This window comes from Mya arenaria, chromosome 2 (genome assembly GCF_026914265.1).
Source record: "Mya arenaria isolate MELC-2E11 chromosome 2, ASM2691426v1".
Taxonomy (NCBI): Eukaryota; Metazoa; Mollusca; class Bivalvia; order Myida; family Myidae; genus Mya; species Mya arenaria.
The window spans coordinates 14829204-14849612 of NC_069123.1; the positions used below are offsets into that span (position 1 = coordinate 14829204).

Genomic DNA, 20409 nt, shown 5'->3' on the forward strand with positions numbered 1-20409 from the left:
GTGGGTGAGACACATTTCAGACAATACAGATATTGCTGAGAAGTTAATAAATATTCATGCATTATGAAGTTTCACTAGCAGATTTTCCCATGGTGTAGCCTGGGTGTTGATGATGGAATTAAACAGGAATACATATACATCAATGTTGGAAGAACAAGATTACTTCATTGGATGCCAACACCCTTCTGTTTTTTTTTAGTCAATAAGGGGGCATAACATGACTACTATGAAAGTCAGAGTTATGGGCCTTGTTACACAAGTTCAATTCCACGCTTCATGTGCATACCTTGACCTTGAACAGTTTTCGACCAACAAGAAATGACAAAGGTTAAAAGAAACTGCACGACAACAACAACAATGTCAAGGCTAAAAGAATAACTTAATCTAATGGCAGCCATTATGTATTATTTAGACAGTCACTGGATGGTGGTAATGATGGTATAGAATAACAGATATGCTTTCAAATTATAAATTCCTATGCATTTTACTTTCACATTGGCAAAATTTGAATTTATTAAACAAAAGAGCTCAGAATATTTTTATCCTAAATATATATATATCAATTCCAAGAAGTATTTTTTTCCAAAAGAGATATTTCAGACAAACTCTCTCAACCAGATATGGGTCCTTCTGAGCTATTGAGTAATATTTTTTTTTTTATAAAAATGCTTGTAAAATTGCAATTATACTTGGAATATAAATAAATAACATTTGTGTTTTCAAAACTTATATCAAGGATATAGAAAACGATAACTAAAATGTCCTGTTTATAAGGAATAATTTTTAAACTTTAAATATTTGTTAAAAAACGACGATTTTGGGGACGTTATTTGTGACATTTTCGAGTGCTATCATGCAAACTGTAAAAAAAAAGTAAATATTGCTTCATAATTACGGCAATTAGAAACAAACAATACAACAATAAAGTATGTATATAAATACGCAAATAGTTTGATTAAATCAGTTTGTTTTCTTGTATTTCTGTCCCGATAAACAAGTGCATTAGGACGTTACTATGTCGGTCCATTTTTTTGCATGAAAACATTGGAATCTCGATACGTCCATGCATATAATGTTGTGTGATGTGAGCGGTCTTTTACAAGAAGAAACACTGGTTTCGCGATATTTATGCGTTGCACCTGAATCTGATGATCAGAAACGCCACTATAAACTTTTATTCACAAAGTTTAATGTGTCGGTCCAACCTATAACGTCCGGTTATTTATCATTAAATACAAAACTACGTAATTTTATAAACATGTTATACTTCGGAACCGCAGTGTTGTGTACTACGTCATCAATTGTGGGCCCCGGTGTACACAACGAAAATTAGCATGGATGCAAATGAGGTAAGTTGGTGTCGGTCCATCATGTTCTTAAGCGCATAACGGGCATAGTACAAACCGAAAATGATTGTCATATTGTGTTTCTACTGTATTCATGTATTGGGGTGATTTATTAACCTCCTTATACATGACAAATGACAATGTGTTGGATTTTCGATGTTTTCACTCGGCATACTGGGGGCCTCCCGATAGTTATCGTCTGTATTGAGCATGCTCGTTACGTTTGGACCATTATTTTGGTTTTCCCGTTACACGTGGACAACGCTATGCATTGAGTCTACACTGCCAACGTAACGTCCACATACTATATTATCATTCTTGCATTGTATTATAGTTTACAATCACCATCTTATTGGTAAAAAACACTTCATGTTTCACATAATGTATCTGTACAGACAGTGTATTGAGAGAATGTCGTTGAAGTACATGAAACACTTGAATATCACAGACGTTATTTTGGACAATGACTTTTTGTTTTTTTGTTACGTCAACCCATAACATCTGTACATACAGATCTACATTCCGAATGTATCTGATAGAATATTGTTTCATTACTTGCAGGATGTGTTACATTTGATTTGATGATCAAGTAAATGAGACAAACCAGATCCGAAGTAATATTATAGAGGAATAAAACTGTTTTCATGTATGGACGTTACTTCTACACCTAAACTGTATGTCAATGTGTTCTACATAACGTCCAAATAGATTTTGATTATATCTATAAACAATCTTGTGCTAAAACTTGTATGAATGAATAATACGTATGTTTATTTAAGAAATATGATTGCACATGAAACATTTAAGTTGAATAAAACAGAATTCATATAAATAACAACATTTGTGTACGGACGTTAAATTTGACATGATATTAGTGTCGTAAGCTTATTGACGACTGATCCGTGTTGACATGACGTCGAAAAACGCTGTCTCATATTGTCTCATTCAATTGTCTCAGTCTGTCCATATTATAAATAATTATATATATATACAGGTTGAATTTCAACTTGGGTGGATTCGTGGAAGTTGCCTTGCCATGCAGTAAAAACAGAAAACTGTTTGTAGCAGAGGTATACACTTAAAACAAAGTTGTCTCTTGCTTTGAACGAATTCTTTATTTTGTTCTTGTTAATAGTTATTGTTCACATTATATGTTTGTGTTTGAAACATTGTTATGTTACAGAACTTTCCATTTATTCTTGGATTCACAAACATTGATAGGAAGCGGTAGGTCCCGTGTTCGATCCGGCAGGAGGGCGGGCTCTATTAGTTTCCGAACACCGCTTCATTGGACAGGATGTAATTCATGTTGATTTTCATGATAATCATACTCATCGGCCCTATATGACCTACAATGTCCAGTGTTTTTCCTGCCTATCAACTCCATTCTGAAGTAAATTTTGTTTTAACCCACCAAAACTCTTTTCCAATCATAAGATGAATTCATTGTATAAAACACCTAAATCCAGACATAGTCGTATGATGTACATGTAACATACCTTTTATAGTAAATAAAGGGATATATGTAGTTATACTTAGCTCTAACAATCCATGATGATGATGATGATGATGATGATCTACCTATTCATGGTGATGATGATATCATGGTGACTGCCTTTTTCATTCAGCAATAGTATGATGATGTCAACAAACAAACCAGAATGCTACAAATGCTGTTACAATACTAACAGACAGGTGCATCACCCTTAGTTGAATACCATTTGTTGCTTTTCTAATGCTGATGATAATGATGATGATGATGATGATGATGATGATGATGATAATGATGATGATGATGATGATTGGTATAATGTCCAATAAAGGCATGCAGGTGCAACACTCATATCATGAGTGTTGCTTTACAATTGATGATGATGATGAAATCAGAAGTTGATGATGAATGACTGCCTTCTTCCATTCAGCTATTTTATATTGTTGTCAACAAACACCAGAATGCTACAACTGCTGTAACAGTACTAAAAGACATGTGCAGGAGCTGTATTCACACAAATCTTAAACTTAAGTCAAAATTTCAAATGCAGACTTCTCTATTACTAACTATACGACTTCAATGAAACTTTTTATGACAAGTTTCATTGAAGTATATCTGAAAATGAATTAGAAATCTGCATTTGAAATTTTCACTTATGTCCAATGTCTTTCCTAAATAGCTTTGTGAATACAGCCCCTGCACTCTAGTGCCTTTTATTACTTTTACATCTATAGATAATGATGATGATGATAAAAATGAGCATTAAGTACACTATATTACTGATTTGTAATGATTGAATGTGTCAATCTGACTAATTATTCATCCAATGTCTTCATCTGACTTCAGGTTATTGATGTCCAGGAGGATGAAGTGTTGTTTCGTTACATGGAAGCTGCCAGAGGTGGATTTAAATGGCCAACAGTTGAAGATGTCAGCTGGGAGCATCATTCATCAGTTACTCGCCACCTTGATAACCCTGTTCTTGACATCCAGAAGAGTTCAAACCATGTTCAGATTTTTAAGTTAAATTAGACTTTGACTTTATCACAGGGGAGAACCCTGTTCTTGACATCCAGAAGAGTTCAAACCGTGTTCAGATTTTTAAGTTAAATTAGACTTTGACTTTATCACAGGGGAGTACCCTGTTATTGACATCCAGAAGAGTTCAAACCGTGTTCAGATTTTTAAGTTAAATTAGACTTTGACTTTATCACATGTATGGGAGAACCCTGTTCTTGACATCCAGAAGAGTTCAAACCGTGTTCAGATTTTTAAGTTAAATTAGACTTTGACTTTATCACAGGGGAGAACCAATCATTTGTTGTGGTATTTTTTCTATTATAATTTAGGCGATTTCAGTTAAACAAATAAAGTTATGGGAATACTTCAGTATCGTTTATAACGTTGGGGCCAGGTCCGTGTGCAGGGTCCATCCTAGAGGGTAATAGTCGATTTGCCAGATATAGATCACTGTGCAACTTGTCCGGGGTGAGCAATGATGTGTAACAATGAAAATGATGTCATCACAGATAAAGTTGCACAATAATCTCTATCTGGCAAATCGACTATTAGGGAGAAATACTTGTTAGCCTAGAGCTATAGATTACCAAACTTCTCCAATGCCGAACTCAAGAAGTGTTTTTATATATATAACGTTGCGGCACACCAATTCGCCCACCAAAAGAATATATTTAAACGGTGAGGGAAAAATAATAAAGTTATGAAGCTTTTATTTTGTGTCCACCCAAGAGAACATGTGACCTTGATAATTGTCATAACATGTTTCCAACCGGGTTCATATAAAGGTCAGTAGTACCGTCGTCAGGTGTCTCTCTCTCTCTCTCTCTCTCTCTCTCTCTCTCTCTCTCTCTCTCTCTCTCTCCTCTCTCTCTCTCTCTCATGCATTTTAGGTACCTCTTACCCATAGGGCATGTAATTTGTTGGTTTTTAATATAATATGGTGCTTTAATCCAATGCCCTATGTCAATAGTAACGTCCAAACAGAATTTTGGTCAAACTGTCAACAGTAACATCCGAACATTATTTTGTCCAGAATTGTTTCCTACCTTCAAATAAACATTTACAAAGTACATACATTATAGTCTACGTTGTAATGAAGAGATTACAAAGCTAATATAAGTTTAGAAGTCAAATCTGATATGTAGAAACAAATGTTAAGTCCAAAAATTTGGGTAACGTCCGTAACACTTACAATTTAATGTTTTATTCTTTTTTACATTACAATGTTTGAGAAATGATCACTATGGGCATGTACACTGTGCATCCAACTTGTTGTAAATTAACATTCATCTCCAATTTAGCACTTTATTTTTATGTCAAACCAATGTCAAAGCATGTTGAGTAACGTCCGTAACTTTCAATGTAGCTCATAAAAAAACTTAATTTGTATATATTATGCATTCTGAACTATCTTCTAACGTACCATTTATAAATGGTGAATAAATCTGCCATAACTAAAACCTATGCATTACAGGATATACTCAATTCTATTTATTCAGGTGTTGTCAAAAAAATATTACCCAATAGCTCAGAAGGACCCATATAGATGAATGAAGCGTAAACAATACCCATTAAAAAAATAAGGACAGTTGCCAGCAAAATTCCAAACCCATGTTGATGCGTTAACATTTTATAATGTATTCACAAGAAAAGAAGATCATAAAGATTCATATACACATCATTAAAAAAAAATCACCACAAAAAGTGTCATCAAATTTTATTTTCACATGCATTGTCACACAAATTTTCATGTGCAACAGAATCCAGCCTTGTGCTGTTAATTACAAGAAAATTATTCAAAATGCCACACAAGTATTTAGCGTCAAACTAAAAACCAGATTATATGTTATGTAAAAAGCCCTAAATGCATGCTACAAAAAATATTTTTACTTTTTCTACATCTTTCTATAATAATGGGGATGGGGACTGAAGAAAAAATTATATCTGTGAAATATCTGTGAGGCATGATGTAGCTATGAACATATAAATATGACAGTTTATACTAATTATTTAAAAAAAAGATAAATCCTATTCAGAATTGCAAAATCAATAGGATATTTATATTCATCAGAATAAGGAAAATGCTTACAACTGAAATTTATCATGTCGATGCACAAGTGCTGACAAAAGCATATTTTTTTTTTAATTCTGAGAAACTATATAGAAACATAGATCTGACCAATCAGAAAAGGCAATATTCAAAATAACATATTTTCAATACCTTATTTCTACCACAGCCATTAACAGTGATGGGAATGATGTTGAAAGTGATAACATTTGTTTTAATTCTATTATTTTTAAAATGTCTCTTAAGTTAAATTTCTGACCAATCCAAACAGGTTATTTCTCCTATCTGACCAATCAGAAAGATTTTTCACTCACATCTGAGCAATTAGAAAGACTTTTCACTCAAATCTGACCAATCAAAAACTTTTTTCACTCACATCCGACCAATCAGAAAGGGTTATAACTGTTATCTGACCAATCAAAGGGCTAACACTCACCAATGTCGTCCAACTCCAACTCATCATAGACAAACTCATTGTCCTCGAAATCGGGATCCCCATTGGATTCCACATAGTACTCAATATCGTCCTTTATGCTTTTGATCTAAAAAAAAGAAAGAAAGAGGCTTTAAACAAGATATTAAATATATAGCTACCAGTGACCCTAGCGACAACCAGTCACAACCTTAATTCTTTGTATTTTAATTGAGGTATCAACAAACCCAGCCTTATAGACTACTGTACTCTCACTTAAACGTTTTGACAACTTTTTTATTTTTTGTCTTGGAACGAGGCAATTATTGTGAAAATCCATGGAAACCATCTAATATAAGACTGCTGACGAAAAATTAGATTGCAGATTTTTATACTTAAGTTAAAAAAATGATGCTCTATGCATTTTTCTTAAGCCATAAAACATTAATTTTTGAACAGGAATATGAAAATCTATGATCTGATTTTTACTCAGCAATCTTATATCATTGGTTTGCAGATATTTATGCAAAAATTTGCTCTTTCTAAGACCAAAAAGTTGTAAAAATGGTATATCTGTAAGAGTGCATCTTTAAGAGGATACATGTAGCATCCTTAAACTCTATTACTAAATTTTGAAGACTCTTCAAGCACTGCTTGAGAGCTTTAGTGCTTTATTTTTACCATTTACATATATCAGAATGCCAACAAAGGCTCTTAAAGAGTTTGAGAGGTGTATGACTTACTAACACATGCATATTTGCAGTCCTTATGAAAATAATCTGGTTAATGACATAGAGGATCTCAAATGAGTGTTTATTTTGTATAGAATATATCAAACGAGTTCATTTTTAAACGATAAAAATGAGGCTTCCATTGCTCACTTGACCCGCTACCGAACAATCCGTGCTATGTTCCGAATGCATACATGTGCTGTCATTTTGTTTTGAATGTAAATGTTGCTTTAATAACTTTTAGAAGTATAATGAAGAAAAAAAAATCAAAAAAATCAACAAATATTTTTGTATAAGAAAGATCGCTCAAACTGAATGTATCATATTGGTAACGTGTAACCTACATTGCAATCTTCACGACTTAGTATTTTATGTCATCTATAATTCGCGAACGCTGTCATTTTCGAAAAATTGTTTATCCGAAATAACGCTTCTGAAATAATTTTTTGGGTCCCTACGATTTCAGATTAACAATGTTCAACTGTATGAAAATTATTGCATGGGGTTATATCACTCCTGCCCCATAAATTATGTTAAACCCTGGAACACTTGGCGGCACCCTACTGACTGAGCAATCTAGGGGACTGGTTATTACCCAACACACATTTAATTCCTCCACCCTTTCATCTTTTTGTTAAAATAACATAATGCCAAGTGGAGCCATGCTCCATCTTGTCATGTGACAGAGTTTATACTCAGCCACCATGTGCTTTTATTTATTGACAAAATAAAATTCTTTTGGACAACGAAATGGTTAAAAAACCTGCTTTATTTTAATTGCTTTTATAATGAAACTAGCATCATATATACTTTCAGTGATAATATAGTTTTACAGTACCTGTTCAAGGGGTATGGCATCGTTGTCGACCATTCTCATGACTGTCTCCAGCTTGTTAATGTGGAAGTTGTGCTTATCTTGACTTGTCTTTAGGGAATCAAATTTTTCTGACTTCTGAAACAAATTACAATAGACAACGTTTTTCTGGAAGGGTTCCTAGACCCTGATAGTTGACTAACTGGATGTCTCTAGTAATTATATTGTATAATGCACTGGTCAATAATTAATAACAGTTTATTTCTGTCCAGGGGCAGCCTGCTTGACTATTTCTTGCTATAAACCAGAATTTCTAAGTCTAATAATAACTTCAATGCAATAAGTCATGTATTTGCCCAGATATTTATTGAAATTTGCTGTTAAATAGTAAGTCTTGTTAAGGTTCTGTTTATATTTCAAGAAATTCATTGCTTTATTATTCATTAATGAAATCTGCATTTAGTAAAAAAAAAGATTTTGCAAGGGAAAACAGCCTTTAGAAGTCTTACTAATTGCATCAATATATCACTGAGTGGTGAGTAGCACAGCTCTCATATTACAGTCATCGATGTTAGAATTTTGAATCAACAAGCCCGAATGGTTATACCGTATTATATCATGCATACGACGCACTTTTTTACCCCCAAATCTCGTCTTAAAAAGTGCCTGCGTCCTTTCTATGCTATTAGAATTTCATCTGTTTTTTCCAAGTCCATTTCAGGTCGAAAATATCGGACCAGGGAAGAACGCAGTAATAGTAAGTATCTGTACTGCGTCACCGAAGAGAACAACTGACATAGGTAAAATCATGCAAGTTAACACACGCAGAAATATATTATATGTTTACTTTAAAATGATTTATTGAGAAATAAATTGAAAACAAACATGAGTGTTTACTTTTTTACAAAAGGGACGCTACTCACAAAAAACTCGATATGAGTCAGCATTTAACTGGATTGAGTTATAACGGCAACGGAAAATCGGGAAAGGAGGTAAATATCAAATAATCGTTGTTCATGATTTAAATGTTTCGATATTTTACAAAACATTTTGTTGTATGTTACTGTTTTAAAAAAATAATAAAGGAATGTGCATAACGCAAAGTAGCATTATTGTCACTATCAAATCTTTTCAAATGTGCGAAGGTGTGAAAAACACCCACTGTCTGTCATTAGAAAAACATCAATAGAACGAACTATTGTGATGGTAATACCGTATGGTTGTTTGTTCGCACTTTACCCGTCGTGCCTTCCGCTGGCAAGGATAATTACCGACACGTATTAATTATGCCTGACATGCTTTATTCCGCGCAGCGACAAGCCTTATCAAAACAATCATCAGTTTTGACAATACACAGTTTTGCAACGGTTGCAACGGTTGACTGTCATTCAGAACGCATGTCAGAAGCAACGGTTGCAACGGTTGACTGTTAGTCAGAAGGCGTGTCGGGACTATAACAGTATTTGTATAAGTCTTATAATGTTCTCAAAATGTCAAGACTTATATCATTGTTGTGTACACTAAATAACCGAAATGCTAAATTACCGAAATACGACGATAATTGTCGAAATACACAAGACAGTTATCGAAATATGCCTTATATACATTTTTTTTTACTTCAATATATGTTATAAATACTTTACCAGCTTCGATTTTTCGGCACCGATTTTGACATTTTTCCGCTGCGTCCTATCTTATATATTAAGGGTTTTTAACCCGTTTTTTCAACTATTTTTTTGCCTGCGTCTTATCTATGCTAGCGTCCTATACATGATATAATACGGTACTATTGCTTGGCATCAAATTTTTGAACAAGCCCTGCTATATAAAATTCACAATTTGAGCAAGCCCGAAAGACATTTTACCAGTGCAGGGCTTGCGGGCTTGTGCTAATTTCAACCACTGATATTAATCAAATAGACAAGCTAAAAACAGGCAGAAAGAATGCCCTGCATTACCTCTTTATCCATTTTCTTTTTCTTGTTTCCAATGGTGAGTTGTTCAAGCTCGCTCTCACACCGATCACTTTGGATCTTCAGATTCTCAATCTGAGTCTGAAATAGAGAACACACCTATCACTTTGGATCTTCAGATTCTCAATCTGAGTCTGAAATAGAGAACATACCTATCACTTTGGATCTTCAGATTCTCAATCTGAGTCTGAAATGAAGAACACACCTATCACTTTGGATCTTCAGATTCTCAATCTGAGTCTGAAATGAAGAACACACCTATCACTTTGGATCTTCAGATTCTCAATCTGAGTCTGAAATAGAGAACACACCTATCACTTTGGATCTTCAGACTCTCAATCTGAGTCTGAAATAAAGAACACACCGATCACTTTGGATCTTCAGACTCTCAATCTGAGTCTGAAATGAAGAACATAAGGCTAGTTTTGTAACTACAGCACCAATTACAAAATCTTCATCTTATGTCAGCAAAAAGTACATTTCAATCTCAATACCAGTTCTTGTTAGTTTCTTCACAATCCTTGTAAGTTATGATCAAAGTCACTCCTTTTGGCACAATGTTGCGCAAAGTTTGGTCTTGTGTTGTGGGGGAAAACTGAGTACCCAGAGAAAACCCAATTGTCCGGGTTGGTGACAACATAGCAAACTCACAAGACCCCCAGATTGGGAATAATCAAGCCCTGATCACCTTGTAGAGAAGCAATGGGCTAACCATAACAAGGTATTGGATATATAGCGCAAAGCAGCATTTATAATGCAACTGAGGTAGCTTTTACAGTCAGGCAGTAGAGTGTCTGCCTGCAGAGCCAGGGGTGGTGGGTTCAATCATCCTCACATATTTGTACAGGTAGTAACATTTTGACATACACATTAATTTGGAAGGTTTCAACTTTCAACCTCAAAATATGCATATACTACAACAAAACTGTTTGTTCCTACATATACTTCCAGTTCTTGCACAGACATATCAAATAATTATCCAGTCACTCAAATCACACAGAAAATACAAGGTTTTATGGTTCATTTGTAAATGATATTGCATGATTAATGAAGTTTCCATACCGACACCCAGTTTGTGATTTCTTGTTTCTCCTTGGCTTGTGGGTCTAGTTTGGACGCCGCACCAAGGCCTTCTTTTGAATATGCCTTGGTTTTTGTCTCTCTTTCAACAACTTTGAACCGCTCCATTTGCTGGAAGCAGATGTTTGTACTTAATAATGACATTTATATATATATAGCCTGAAAACAAATATGATGCATGTTTACAGTTGACACAATATCAAGATAGTCTTTCTCTGAAATGACTAACAAAAAGTTATCAGAACAGATAAGTAATGGAAACATAGCATCATATGCAAGAACTCCAAAACTACTTATATATCTATTCACTTGGGTTTTGATATATTTAAATTTTGTATTGTGCCAATCACGGTATAATTCATTTCCATAATAATATTTCCCTTATCAATGAAAGATAAAACCCTATGAAGTGTTGATTTCTTAATCAGTTTAACTCAATTTTATCCAGTCTAGACTGGCTAACAACTTTCACATTGCTGTTGTGTTGTGAAACCCATCAATTGAGATAAATGTGAAAACTGGAGAGTACCTTACTGTCAGGTAAATTAAATGACCGAAACCACATTATAAATAAAGCTAGTGCATCTTGTATCTTTTGTTCTTTAAATTACCTTAAATCAAACATGAATGGCTCTCAAGTCCAATTCAGTATTTTTTGTTATATATTTATTGATATAATATTTACATATATTCTCCTTTACACAGTAAACCACTTCAAATGATACGAATATAATATTGTGTCCCCAGGGATAAAAAATTCTAATCATTGTCCATCAGGGACTTGAGGTTAATCAGTATGTTTTCAGTTTCGGTAAATACAAACGCTTCTTATTTACAACACTTTGTATAATTTCAATGTTCAACCAATTACCGTTTCAATAAGCTTTCTGTTGTCGATGAGAGTGCGTTTGTCTTTGATATCACTGCTGGCCAGCCAGGTTTTAATCTGATCACGCTGGCGTTGCAGCTTCTTAATCTCTTTCTTAAGGTCCGCCTCATATTTCTCTTTCTGGTTTGCATTAGCTGAGTTATAGACCTGAAATAGTTATGTTGTATTGAAGATATTTTGATGACATACATAAGAAAGGCATAGCAGTGTTTTTTTCCCCTTTTAAGGGAATGGTGGCAGGCCCTTTGATAGGGGAAATATAGCATTGTTTTGGCAAAAGGGGGAATTCCCTTTAAAACACTAACATCATGATTCATATAATTATGTATGTTCAGCTTGTTTTCAAACCTTTTTACTCAACAAAGGGATTTTTACCTGGGCAGGAAAATGCCTTTTAAGAGGGAATGGATCTGAGCAATCTTTTTAATTTGTTTCTGGTTTCCCGGCCTACCCTATTTATTTTAATTGCCAGTCAACAATTTTTTCCAAACTTTGTTAAAAACACAGTAGACATGAAATTAAATATTTTTGTTCAAAAACAGGATGGTGACTGTGTTTAATGTGAAATTCTGTAATTATTCAGAATTTATGAATAGAGCCCAAGTGCTTCTGCACTGAAACTACTTTGAAAATCAATAGAGACAGGCAATAGCAGTAGGTTTTAGAAGATGTCAATTTGACACACAACGAAGCCAATACTGCCATGAGGCACCCAAAGTCAGAATAACTGATTGATTTTATTGCAAACAAGGCAATAAATCTGCATCCAATCCCTGTTAAGTGTGGATAAAGTTCCAGGAATCTACTTGACTAACAACTGGTCATCAGTTGACATCAATGTTTTATTATCATAGAATAAATGCATGAAATTTGTTAAAACCAGAAACTGCCTTTATTTATTTTCCATGATTTGGTCCGAGATTACTGGAATATGACCATCATTCAAGTTTCGTGAATCCAGTGGACTCATGGTTTCAAGCACAAACAACTTTGAAAACAAAATTGATTTATCATTACTGAGTTACTGCTTTTCATTTAACTAAAAGTAGATTAAAACAAACTAGACCTGTCACAGGAGTGACGAATACCCCCAAATGCCGCATGGACTCAGGAATGGCAAACCATTCCTTTGAAGAGGCCATAACTCCAAGGTAACTGCACGCTGCATCTTCTTTTATCATGCATGTATTGTTTTATTTAAATCTGTTGAGTAATTTAGAAGTTACACTGCTGACAAGAAAAACTAGCCTTTCATGAGTTATCGTCCGGAAACCGTTTTTCTATTTTTAGTAACAGTGACCTTGACCTTGGCCCCACCAGCCCCAATATCGAACTTGACCTGTATCTTCTGATGTTACACCTGTGTACCAAAAATTGTTCAAATCTGTCTAGCCTTTCATGAGTTATCGTCCGGAAACCGTTTTTCTATTTTTAGTAACAGTGACCTTGACCCCACCAGCCCCAATATCGAACTTGACCTGTATCTTCTGATGTTACACCTGTGTACCAAAAATTGTTCAAATCTGTCGAGCCTTTCATGATTTATCACCCGGAAACCGTTTTTCTATTTTTAGTAACAGTGACCTTGACATTGGCCCCACCAGCCCCAATATCGAACTTGACCTGTATCTTCTGATGTTACACCTGTGTACCAAACATTGTTCAAATCTGTCAAGCCTTTCATGAGTTATCGTCCGGAAACCATGAAAACCGACAGACCGACCGACTGACAGACAGACTGACCAACCGACAAGCTCACTCCTATATACCCCCTCAAACTTCGTTTGTGGGGGTATAACAAGAGCTGTCACAAAGACAGCACGCACGACTATTTCGCCACTTTTCAGTGTAAGGATTGACGAAAGGTTTTGGCGTAACATGCATGGATCACTGTATAAAGTCTCAATGCAATACATCAAGTAGTTGCTGAGATATTGACCTATGTGTGCTAACATGCAAAACCTTAACCAGAATTGCTAAATCAAATAATAAAGGCCAATTATTTGCATTATATTCAAATAAGTGTTATCTAATTTCATTAATTTAGTAGGTTAGATAGTTGGGAATATCCAAAGTTTCAAAGCAATAAATGATGTCAGTGCTCCAGCTAGCCCGTTTTTCAATGGCGCAGCGCCCGTGCCCCTTTTCTTACCGCCCTGCCCCCTTTTTGAGTAGTGCCCTTTTCACAAATGCTCTATTAGCCCTAAATATCCCGTTAGTGCCCTTTTTACTATTGAAATCATTATAAAAGATTTGACAGCCCTTAATCCGCTGTCATAATTGAGACAAATTACGTAATACTTATGATAATAGTGTTCCTGCTAGGTGTCACCATGCCCCCATTGATTGCTTAAAATATGCCGTACTGCCCTTTCATCTTTCCATGTGCCTTGACCAAGTCATATGACAGCTAATTGTGTATTTGTGTAGTGAGCAGACGACCTGTGTATTCATAATCGGTCATCTACTAATCCGATAATTAGGAAGAGCCAAATAGGGAAACATCGGCAGGAGGCGTGCCTATTGAATGTCAGCCAATCAGAATATACATTGAGAACTCGTTCAACCAATGATGAAAGTTTGTAAAATGCGATAGAAAATGCAAAGGGATGGTGAAAAATGTTGTGAAGCACAATTAAATCTTTTAAAATAATTGTTTATTGTATTGTACAGACGAGACTTGCCATTTTCAACATTGTTGATTTGAAGCAGACGGCACTGCCGATATGTAAACATAAGAAAGGTGGCGCTAATACAATCAAATACATCACCTTTTCAGTAAATGTTTTGTAAGTTTATTTATAAAATATTCATGATGAAAATTTCTTTGTAATCCACAAAATTATGTTGATGCTTTATTTAGTATTTACTTATCATGTCCACGATCTTGTCAAAATTCGCCGAAACCGCCATTTTATCAGAACGATTTTCGGAGTTATTTTATCAATGTTCTAAGTTTAATAAGTGATTTTGTAAACCAGGGTAGTGATTTTTATTGTCATTTTATTCTAAAACATCAGCATATTAAACATTATTTTACCAAAGACAATTAAATAACAAACAGGCTGAATGTAACATTCGTACCCAAACCCGATCGTACCAAACTAAGATTCGTCTCCACATTTTTTTTTTTTGTGTGTATCTATTTATTTGATGTTTAACTGTGTTTGTTTTTGTCTTCATCTTACAAACTTTTAAAAGAAATATGTGACATTGCACTAAAGAAGATGCCAAACAAGTACAATCATACTACCACAGACAAAAAGACAAATTTTAATTTTGATATTAAAACACACCCTTCTAAATTTTGAGAAAAAACAACAACACCATTTTGTATAAGTCTGAAAATCATGGAAAATGATTTAAATTGAGTATAAAAACAAAACAAATTCTAGGGGGAGACCCCCCCCCCCCCACAAAAAAACAAACACCTTGTGACAGGGGTGGACCCCCCCACAACCACCCCAACCTCTACACGACTCATGTAGCTTGCCCTTTTCAAAACTCCACCCTGCCCTTTTCAAATCCTGGCTGGAGCACTGGATGTATTGTGATAATGACTTTAAGGTGCTTACATGCAAAACCTTAACCAAGGTGTGCCTTGCCGCCGCCATGGTGGGTAGTATAGCTCTCCTTATACTTCAAAGTCGAGCTAAAAATGTTCAGCCAGTGTCCTGCCAAGGGCGCCCCCTTTTTTCAATCCTTGGCAGAACACTGGTTCAGGCCATCCTTATATAATTTTGTTTGGTTGCATTAGCCCAAACAACTTATCAATCAATGGCCACAAAAAAATGTTGGTTTATGCAGAATATTAAGTTGATAATGATGACATAAACATGAAAGCTACATTTTTTGCAAGGCATTATTTATCTATTTTTATTTCTGAAAAATATATCATGTTACACTCATGAAATACTGTGATATGTCACAATATGTTTTTGCAAATAGTACCCATCCTTATCAAACAGATTGGAAACTTTTATACATTTCAGAAAATTAAAAACAATTAAATTCACTAGTATGTAACATCATGTATACTGGGAACAAAATGTATAGAAAATCAATGACGGGAACATTAATGGACACCATAGTGACATGTATTATGAGGGTAGGAGCATCTTTAGACAGACATGACAGTAGGACAGGAGCATAGACAGACATGGCAGTGGGACAGGAGCATAGACAGACATGACAGTGGGACAGGAGCATAGACAGACATGACAGTGTGACAGGAGAATAGACAGACATAATAGTGTGACAAGAGCATCGACAGAAATGACAGTGGGACATGGGCATAGACTGACATGACAGTGTGATAGGAGCATAGACAGACATGACAGTGGGACAGGAGCATATATAGACAGAAAAGACATTGGGACAAGAGCATAGACAGACATGACAGTATGACAGGAACATAGACAGACATGGCAGTGGGACAGGAGCATATACAGACATGACAGAGGGACATAAGCATGTACAAACATGACAAGTGTGACAGGAGCATAGACAGACATGACAGTGGGACAGGAGCATATACAGACATGACAGTGGGACAGGAGCATAGACAGACATGACAGTGGGACAGGAGCATAGACAGACATGACAGTAGGACAGGAGCATAGACGGGTTTGACAGTGGGACAGGAGCATAGACAGACATGACAGTGGGACAGGAGCATTGACAGACATGACAGTGGGACAGGAGCATCAACAAAATGACAGGTGGACAGGAGCACTGACAGACATGATGGTGACATGTAGCATAGACAGACATGACAGTAGGAAGGAGCATAGACAGACAGGATGGTGACATGTAGCATAGACAGACATGACAGTAGGAAAGGAGCATAGACAGACATGACAGTGGGACAGGAGCATAGACAGACATGACAGGAGCGTAGACAGGTGTGACAGTGGGACAGGAGCATCGACAAAATGACAGTCAGACAAGAGCATCGACATACTTGACAGTGACATTTAAAATAAGGAAAGGAGTAAAGACAGACTTATGAGTAGGACAGATGCATAGACAAAAGTTGACAGTGGGACAGGAGAGTTGACAGATGTGACAGTCAGGGGTGTAGAAATTAATTCAAGTAGCAGGGAATATCCTAAAAGTAGGCGGGGGGTCTGGGTGTCCTCCCCCTGTTAGGGTCAAGGGGGCAACGCCCCTTGTGGGATGAATTTAAGCCTTTTTAACCAAACATTCTAGTCTTCTGGTGCATGTTTATTTTGTAACAGGGCACCTTAACATAAATGTACTATAATATGATACTGAAACTGAGTACTATCCCCCCACCCACCAGTGAGGGCTAACTAATGAACCAAACTACTGTCAAATTCAGATTTAGGATAATATTATAACATTCCAGACCACATGCCTTGACATTTGCTAGCTATTCCCTCCTAATAATATATGTAATTTCTTCTCTACCAATTATATACTTTCAGCCACTGAATCACTATATTAACCTCTGAAAATTAAACATCTGACTTCATTTTCTGTGGTTCTAGATATTTCACCTGCAACTAACTTATTCCATTTTGATACCAAAAGAAATATCTGGACACTAAATTTCACCCTACGTACATGTAAAATTCATCAAAATAATGGATTATTTTTAGCAGTGACATCACCGCAAGCTTGTTCATTTTGTTTACACCTGGTTAAGTTTAACACGCGTATATAAAATTTACTGTTGCGTAAATGATAATAGGACTAACAGAAGGCCAGACACGCTCATGTTGCATACTTACTACGCTTTTTTGTGTCTGGAAAAAAATATTTATTTCACCCTCCATTGCTTCGCAAATCAATAATTTCAAAACATCCGCAGAGGGGATGCGACTAATAAGGTCATGTATCGAGCTAATGTTATTGTATTCGGAACACTGGGAAACCCAAACTTGAAAAACATCCCAGAGGGGGATGCGACTAATGACGTCACGTATCGAGCTAATGCTGTATTGTAGTCGGAACGCGCAGAAAGCAAAATTAACAATACCAACAATCAAGGTTTTAAACGGATGTAAACAGAACAGACATGACAAAAAATAACAGATTTTATTTTTGTTGATGTGGGGAAATTAGCCGGGTGGAGATGCTAAAGTAACCGGGTTATTTTACCGGCTCCCGGCCCATTTCTACACCCCTGGACAGTTGGACAGAAGCATTGACAGACATGACAGTGACATGTAATATAAGGATCAGGGCACCAATGGACAAGACAGTGACATGTAAAATGAGGAGAGGGGCATTGACAGACACAACAGTGATATGCGTAATGCAAACATGGGCATCGACAAAATAGAGACACATCATATGCCGACAGGGGCATCAACAAAACGATAGTGGCATGTGACATGAGCATGGAGGGACATGACAGTGACAAGTAATATGAAGACAGAAATACTGATTGAGATTGAAGTGACATGAAATACCACATCAAACACACAATTGAAAACAGCCCAAAATGAAGAAAAATTATGAGAGCAATTTACAGAAAGGGCAGTCAACCATGAAAGCACTCACTGACATGACTATGTAGGATTTTAGCTGATGAATACAAAAGTTTGCTGAACTCTGCCCTTTTTGATAGCACCTTTAGGCACTGATGGAGATTAATTTTGTTTAGAAGTTCAAAGTTATTCTATGATAACAAATATAAATAAACTTAATACATTAAATAGTTAAACTCTAGAGGGGCTCCCAATAAAACACAATATATATTATTTTCTGCCAAATTAATGATATGAAGTTTCTCACTGACGACACAATGTGCCCTTTTGAGTGCAAGCACCCTACCATTTTTTCTGCAGTGACGTGAAATATGATGACGGGAGCACTCACTGTGCCAACACCAAGGCTATCGACAAAACCGTGACTTTTTCATTAAAAAAATTGATAATGATGTTGAAATGCAATTGATTGTTAAACAGTACACAAACCTTTTGCCAAATGTCTTCAAAGGTTTCAACACCTTCTTGAACTTTTTTGAGGCATCTGTCTATTTCTCCTGAAAAAAAGAAATGAAAAACATCTGAGTTGTGCAAAGCTTTTTATTTAGACCATCAGACAATATTCCGAAGTTTTGGTCTTAGACTCAAAGTCTTAGGCTGGTATTCTATGATCAGGCAGTATGCATCCGTAGTGAGCAACCATATAATGCATAAATGTTTTATTACGCCAACAGAAATATTCGAAATTCATGTATTTTTTCAGTAGATATCGTTAAGCATTTTTTCTATGTTTTTCAAGCGAATACCAAAACTAAAATCTCTCAAGTCTGTGCAAATTTAATGCAGAAGAGTAGACATGGAATAAACCAAATCTGAACTAAAAATTTCGTATCCATATGTCAGACTATGGCCAGGCCTGCATCTATGGCAAATACCACAACATTGGCTAAAATTGCAGCGTAAGCAGAACCAGCATGTGTGTGGGGCACATCCGCTTCTTTATTTTATCATATAACTTTAACCGAATAAAAAATAAAATGCTTTCTTTGTTACAAACGGAATCAAGTTCAGTAAAACATTTTATTAAAATTTACGACTCATAATTTCATGTTTGTTTACTATACTCTTTTCGTTTCAGTGTCGTTTTTTTCTTGATGGCACTTCAATACATGGTTAAAACAGATATAATTGAGCAAGAGAACCACTCAATTTTTTTATCTTTTAAGAGTGATTCGGTAAACAGATGTCTTAGTTACTCAACAGGTATGTAATCCTGTTAACCAGATGACGCCATATAACACCAATTCAGCTAGTTGTGGTGGTGTTTCATGGTACAGCGCTATCGTTTTATAAGTTGGCAATGTATTAGGGATTGCCTTATACCATTGGGCTGGACAAAGATTTGAATGGGATGAAATGAGTGCATTTTTCTGGCTGATCCGAAATAAATAAAATTGATGTTAAAAAGCAACGATCACCGAGCTTTCCGAGTGATGATTTGTTCGTGACAATGCTCAAATCAGTAGACCATTTGGCTTTGAAAGATGGACCCTATGGCTCTTCTCTTTATTTACATTTTAAATTAATAACATGAAAACAATAACTTGGCATGCTCTACTGTTGAGTGCTGCTTTGTAAATTAACAGAAAGCAATCAGTTGGACAAAAATGAATTTGACACTAGCAAAAAGTTTAAAATTTCAATTATATATTTTTTCTACAAGTTTAAAACTCTGAAAGATTAAACACATACACCCAAAATACTGATCATGCAATATTATTGGATTTTGGAGGACAAAAGTTGAAACAGCGAAGAAAGCATTTTACGTTTAAACCACCATATCGTACCTTGCAGCTTTCGCTTGTCTGACATAGCTAAGAATACTTGCAGAAAAGTGTCAAAGGCATGCTAGGAGAGCCGAAATTAGCTCACTTAACACAAAAGATAAGGGAAATTAAGGGATTTCTGTTGTCTTTTTTCTGGTTTGGAAAATCAAAATGGCTTCTTTTGACCGAGTTACTTCTTCAAAATTTTGAATGCGCATAGAAAATATTTCCAAATAAAACTGCATATTTGACTTTATATTGTTGTGAAGTGGAAAATAATATTTTATCTTGTTTAATTTC

At 35.5% G+C, this 20409-nt stretch overlaps 2 protein-coding genes across 7 annotated transcripts in view; one reads left to right on the top strand and one right to left on the bottom strand.

Annotated features, from left to right (window-relative positions):
- LOC128203063 (CCR4-NOT transcription complex subunit 3-like) overlaps positions 1–20293 on the bottom strand; it is a 43244-nt gene extending 22951 nt beyond the window's left edge. For 3 of the 4 annotated variants that reach the window (XM_052904349.1, XM_052904340.1, XM_052904322.1), the window contains exons 1-7: positions 20131–20293; positions 18773–18840; positions 11808–11972; positions 10919–11047; positions 9842–9937; positions 7908–8021; positions 6363–6468 (exon numbers count right to left, since the gene is read on the bottom strand). In XM_052904349.1, the coding sequence (XP_052760309.1) occupies positions 6363–6468; positions 7908–8021; positions 9842–9937; positions 10919–11047; positions 11808–11972; positions 18773–18840; positions 20131–20155 (703 nt within the window). In that variant the 5' untranslated portion in view covers positions 20156–20293. The remainder of the gene's footprint in view (positions 1–6362; positions 6469–7907; positions 8022–9841; positions 9938–10918; positions 11048–11807; positions 11973–18772; positions 18841–20130) is intronic. The other variant, XM_052904331.1, reaches the window with a different exon arrangement.
- On the top strand, positions 819–4671 carry LOC128203086 (uncharacterized). Of its 3 annotated transcripts, XM_052904359.1 has the most exons (4): positions 819–1349; positions 2341–2416; positions 2568–2645; positions 3685–4671. In XM_052904359.1, exons 1-4 carry the CDS (start codon positions 1339–1341, stop codon positions 3868–3870), a joined length of 351 nt encoding a protein of 116 aa, XP_052760319.1. In that variant the 5' UTR covers positions 819–1338; the 3' UTR covers positions 3871–4671. The 3 variants fall into 3 exon arrangements, 2 of the variants coding, with proteins under 2 accessions (XP_052760319.1, XP_052760328.1); XM_052904368.1 differs by lacking the exon at positions 2568–2645 and having other exon boundaries at positions 1290–1349; XR_008255857.1 differs by lacking the exons at positions 819–1349; positions 2341–2416; positions 2568–2645 and adding exons at positions 2650–2739; positions 2975–3041.
- Positions 20294–20409: the final 116 nt, after the last annotated feature.

Coding starts and splice junctions, on each gene's coding strand:
- LOC128203086 (XM_052904359.1), top strand. Junction 2,417..2,567: donor GAAAACTGTTTGTAGCAGAG/GTATACACTTAA, acceptor AAACATTGATAG/GAAGCGGTAGGTCCCGTGTT. Junction 2,646..3,684: donor ACCGCTTCATTGGACAGGAT/GTAATTCATGTT, acceptor ATCTGACTTCAG/GTTATTGATGTCCAGGAGGA.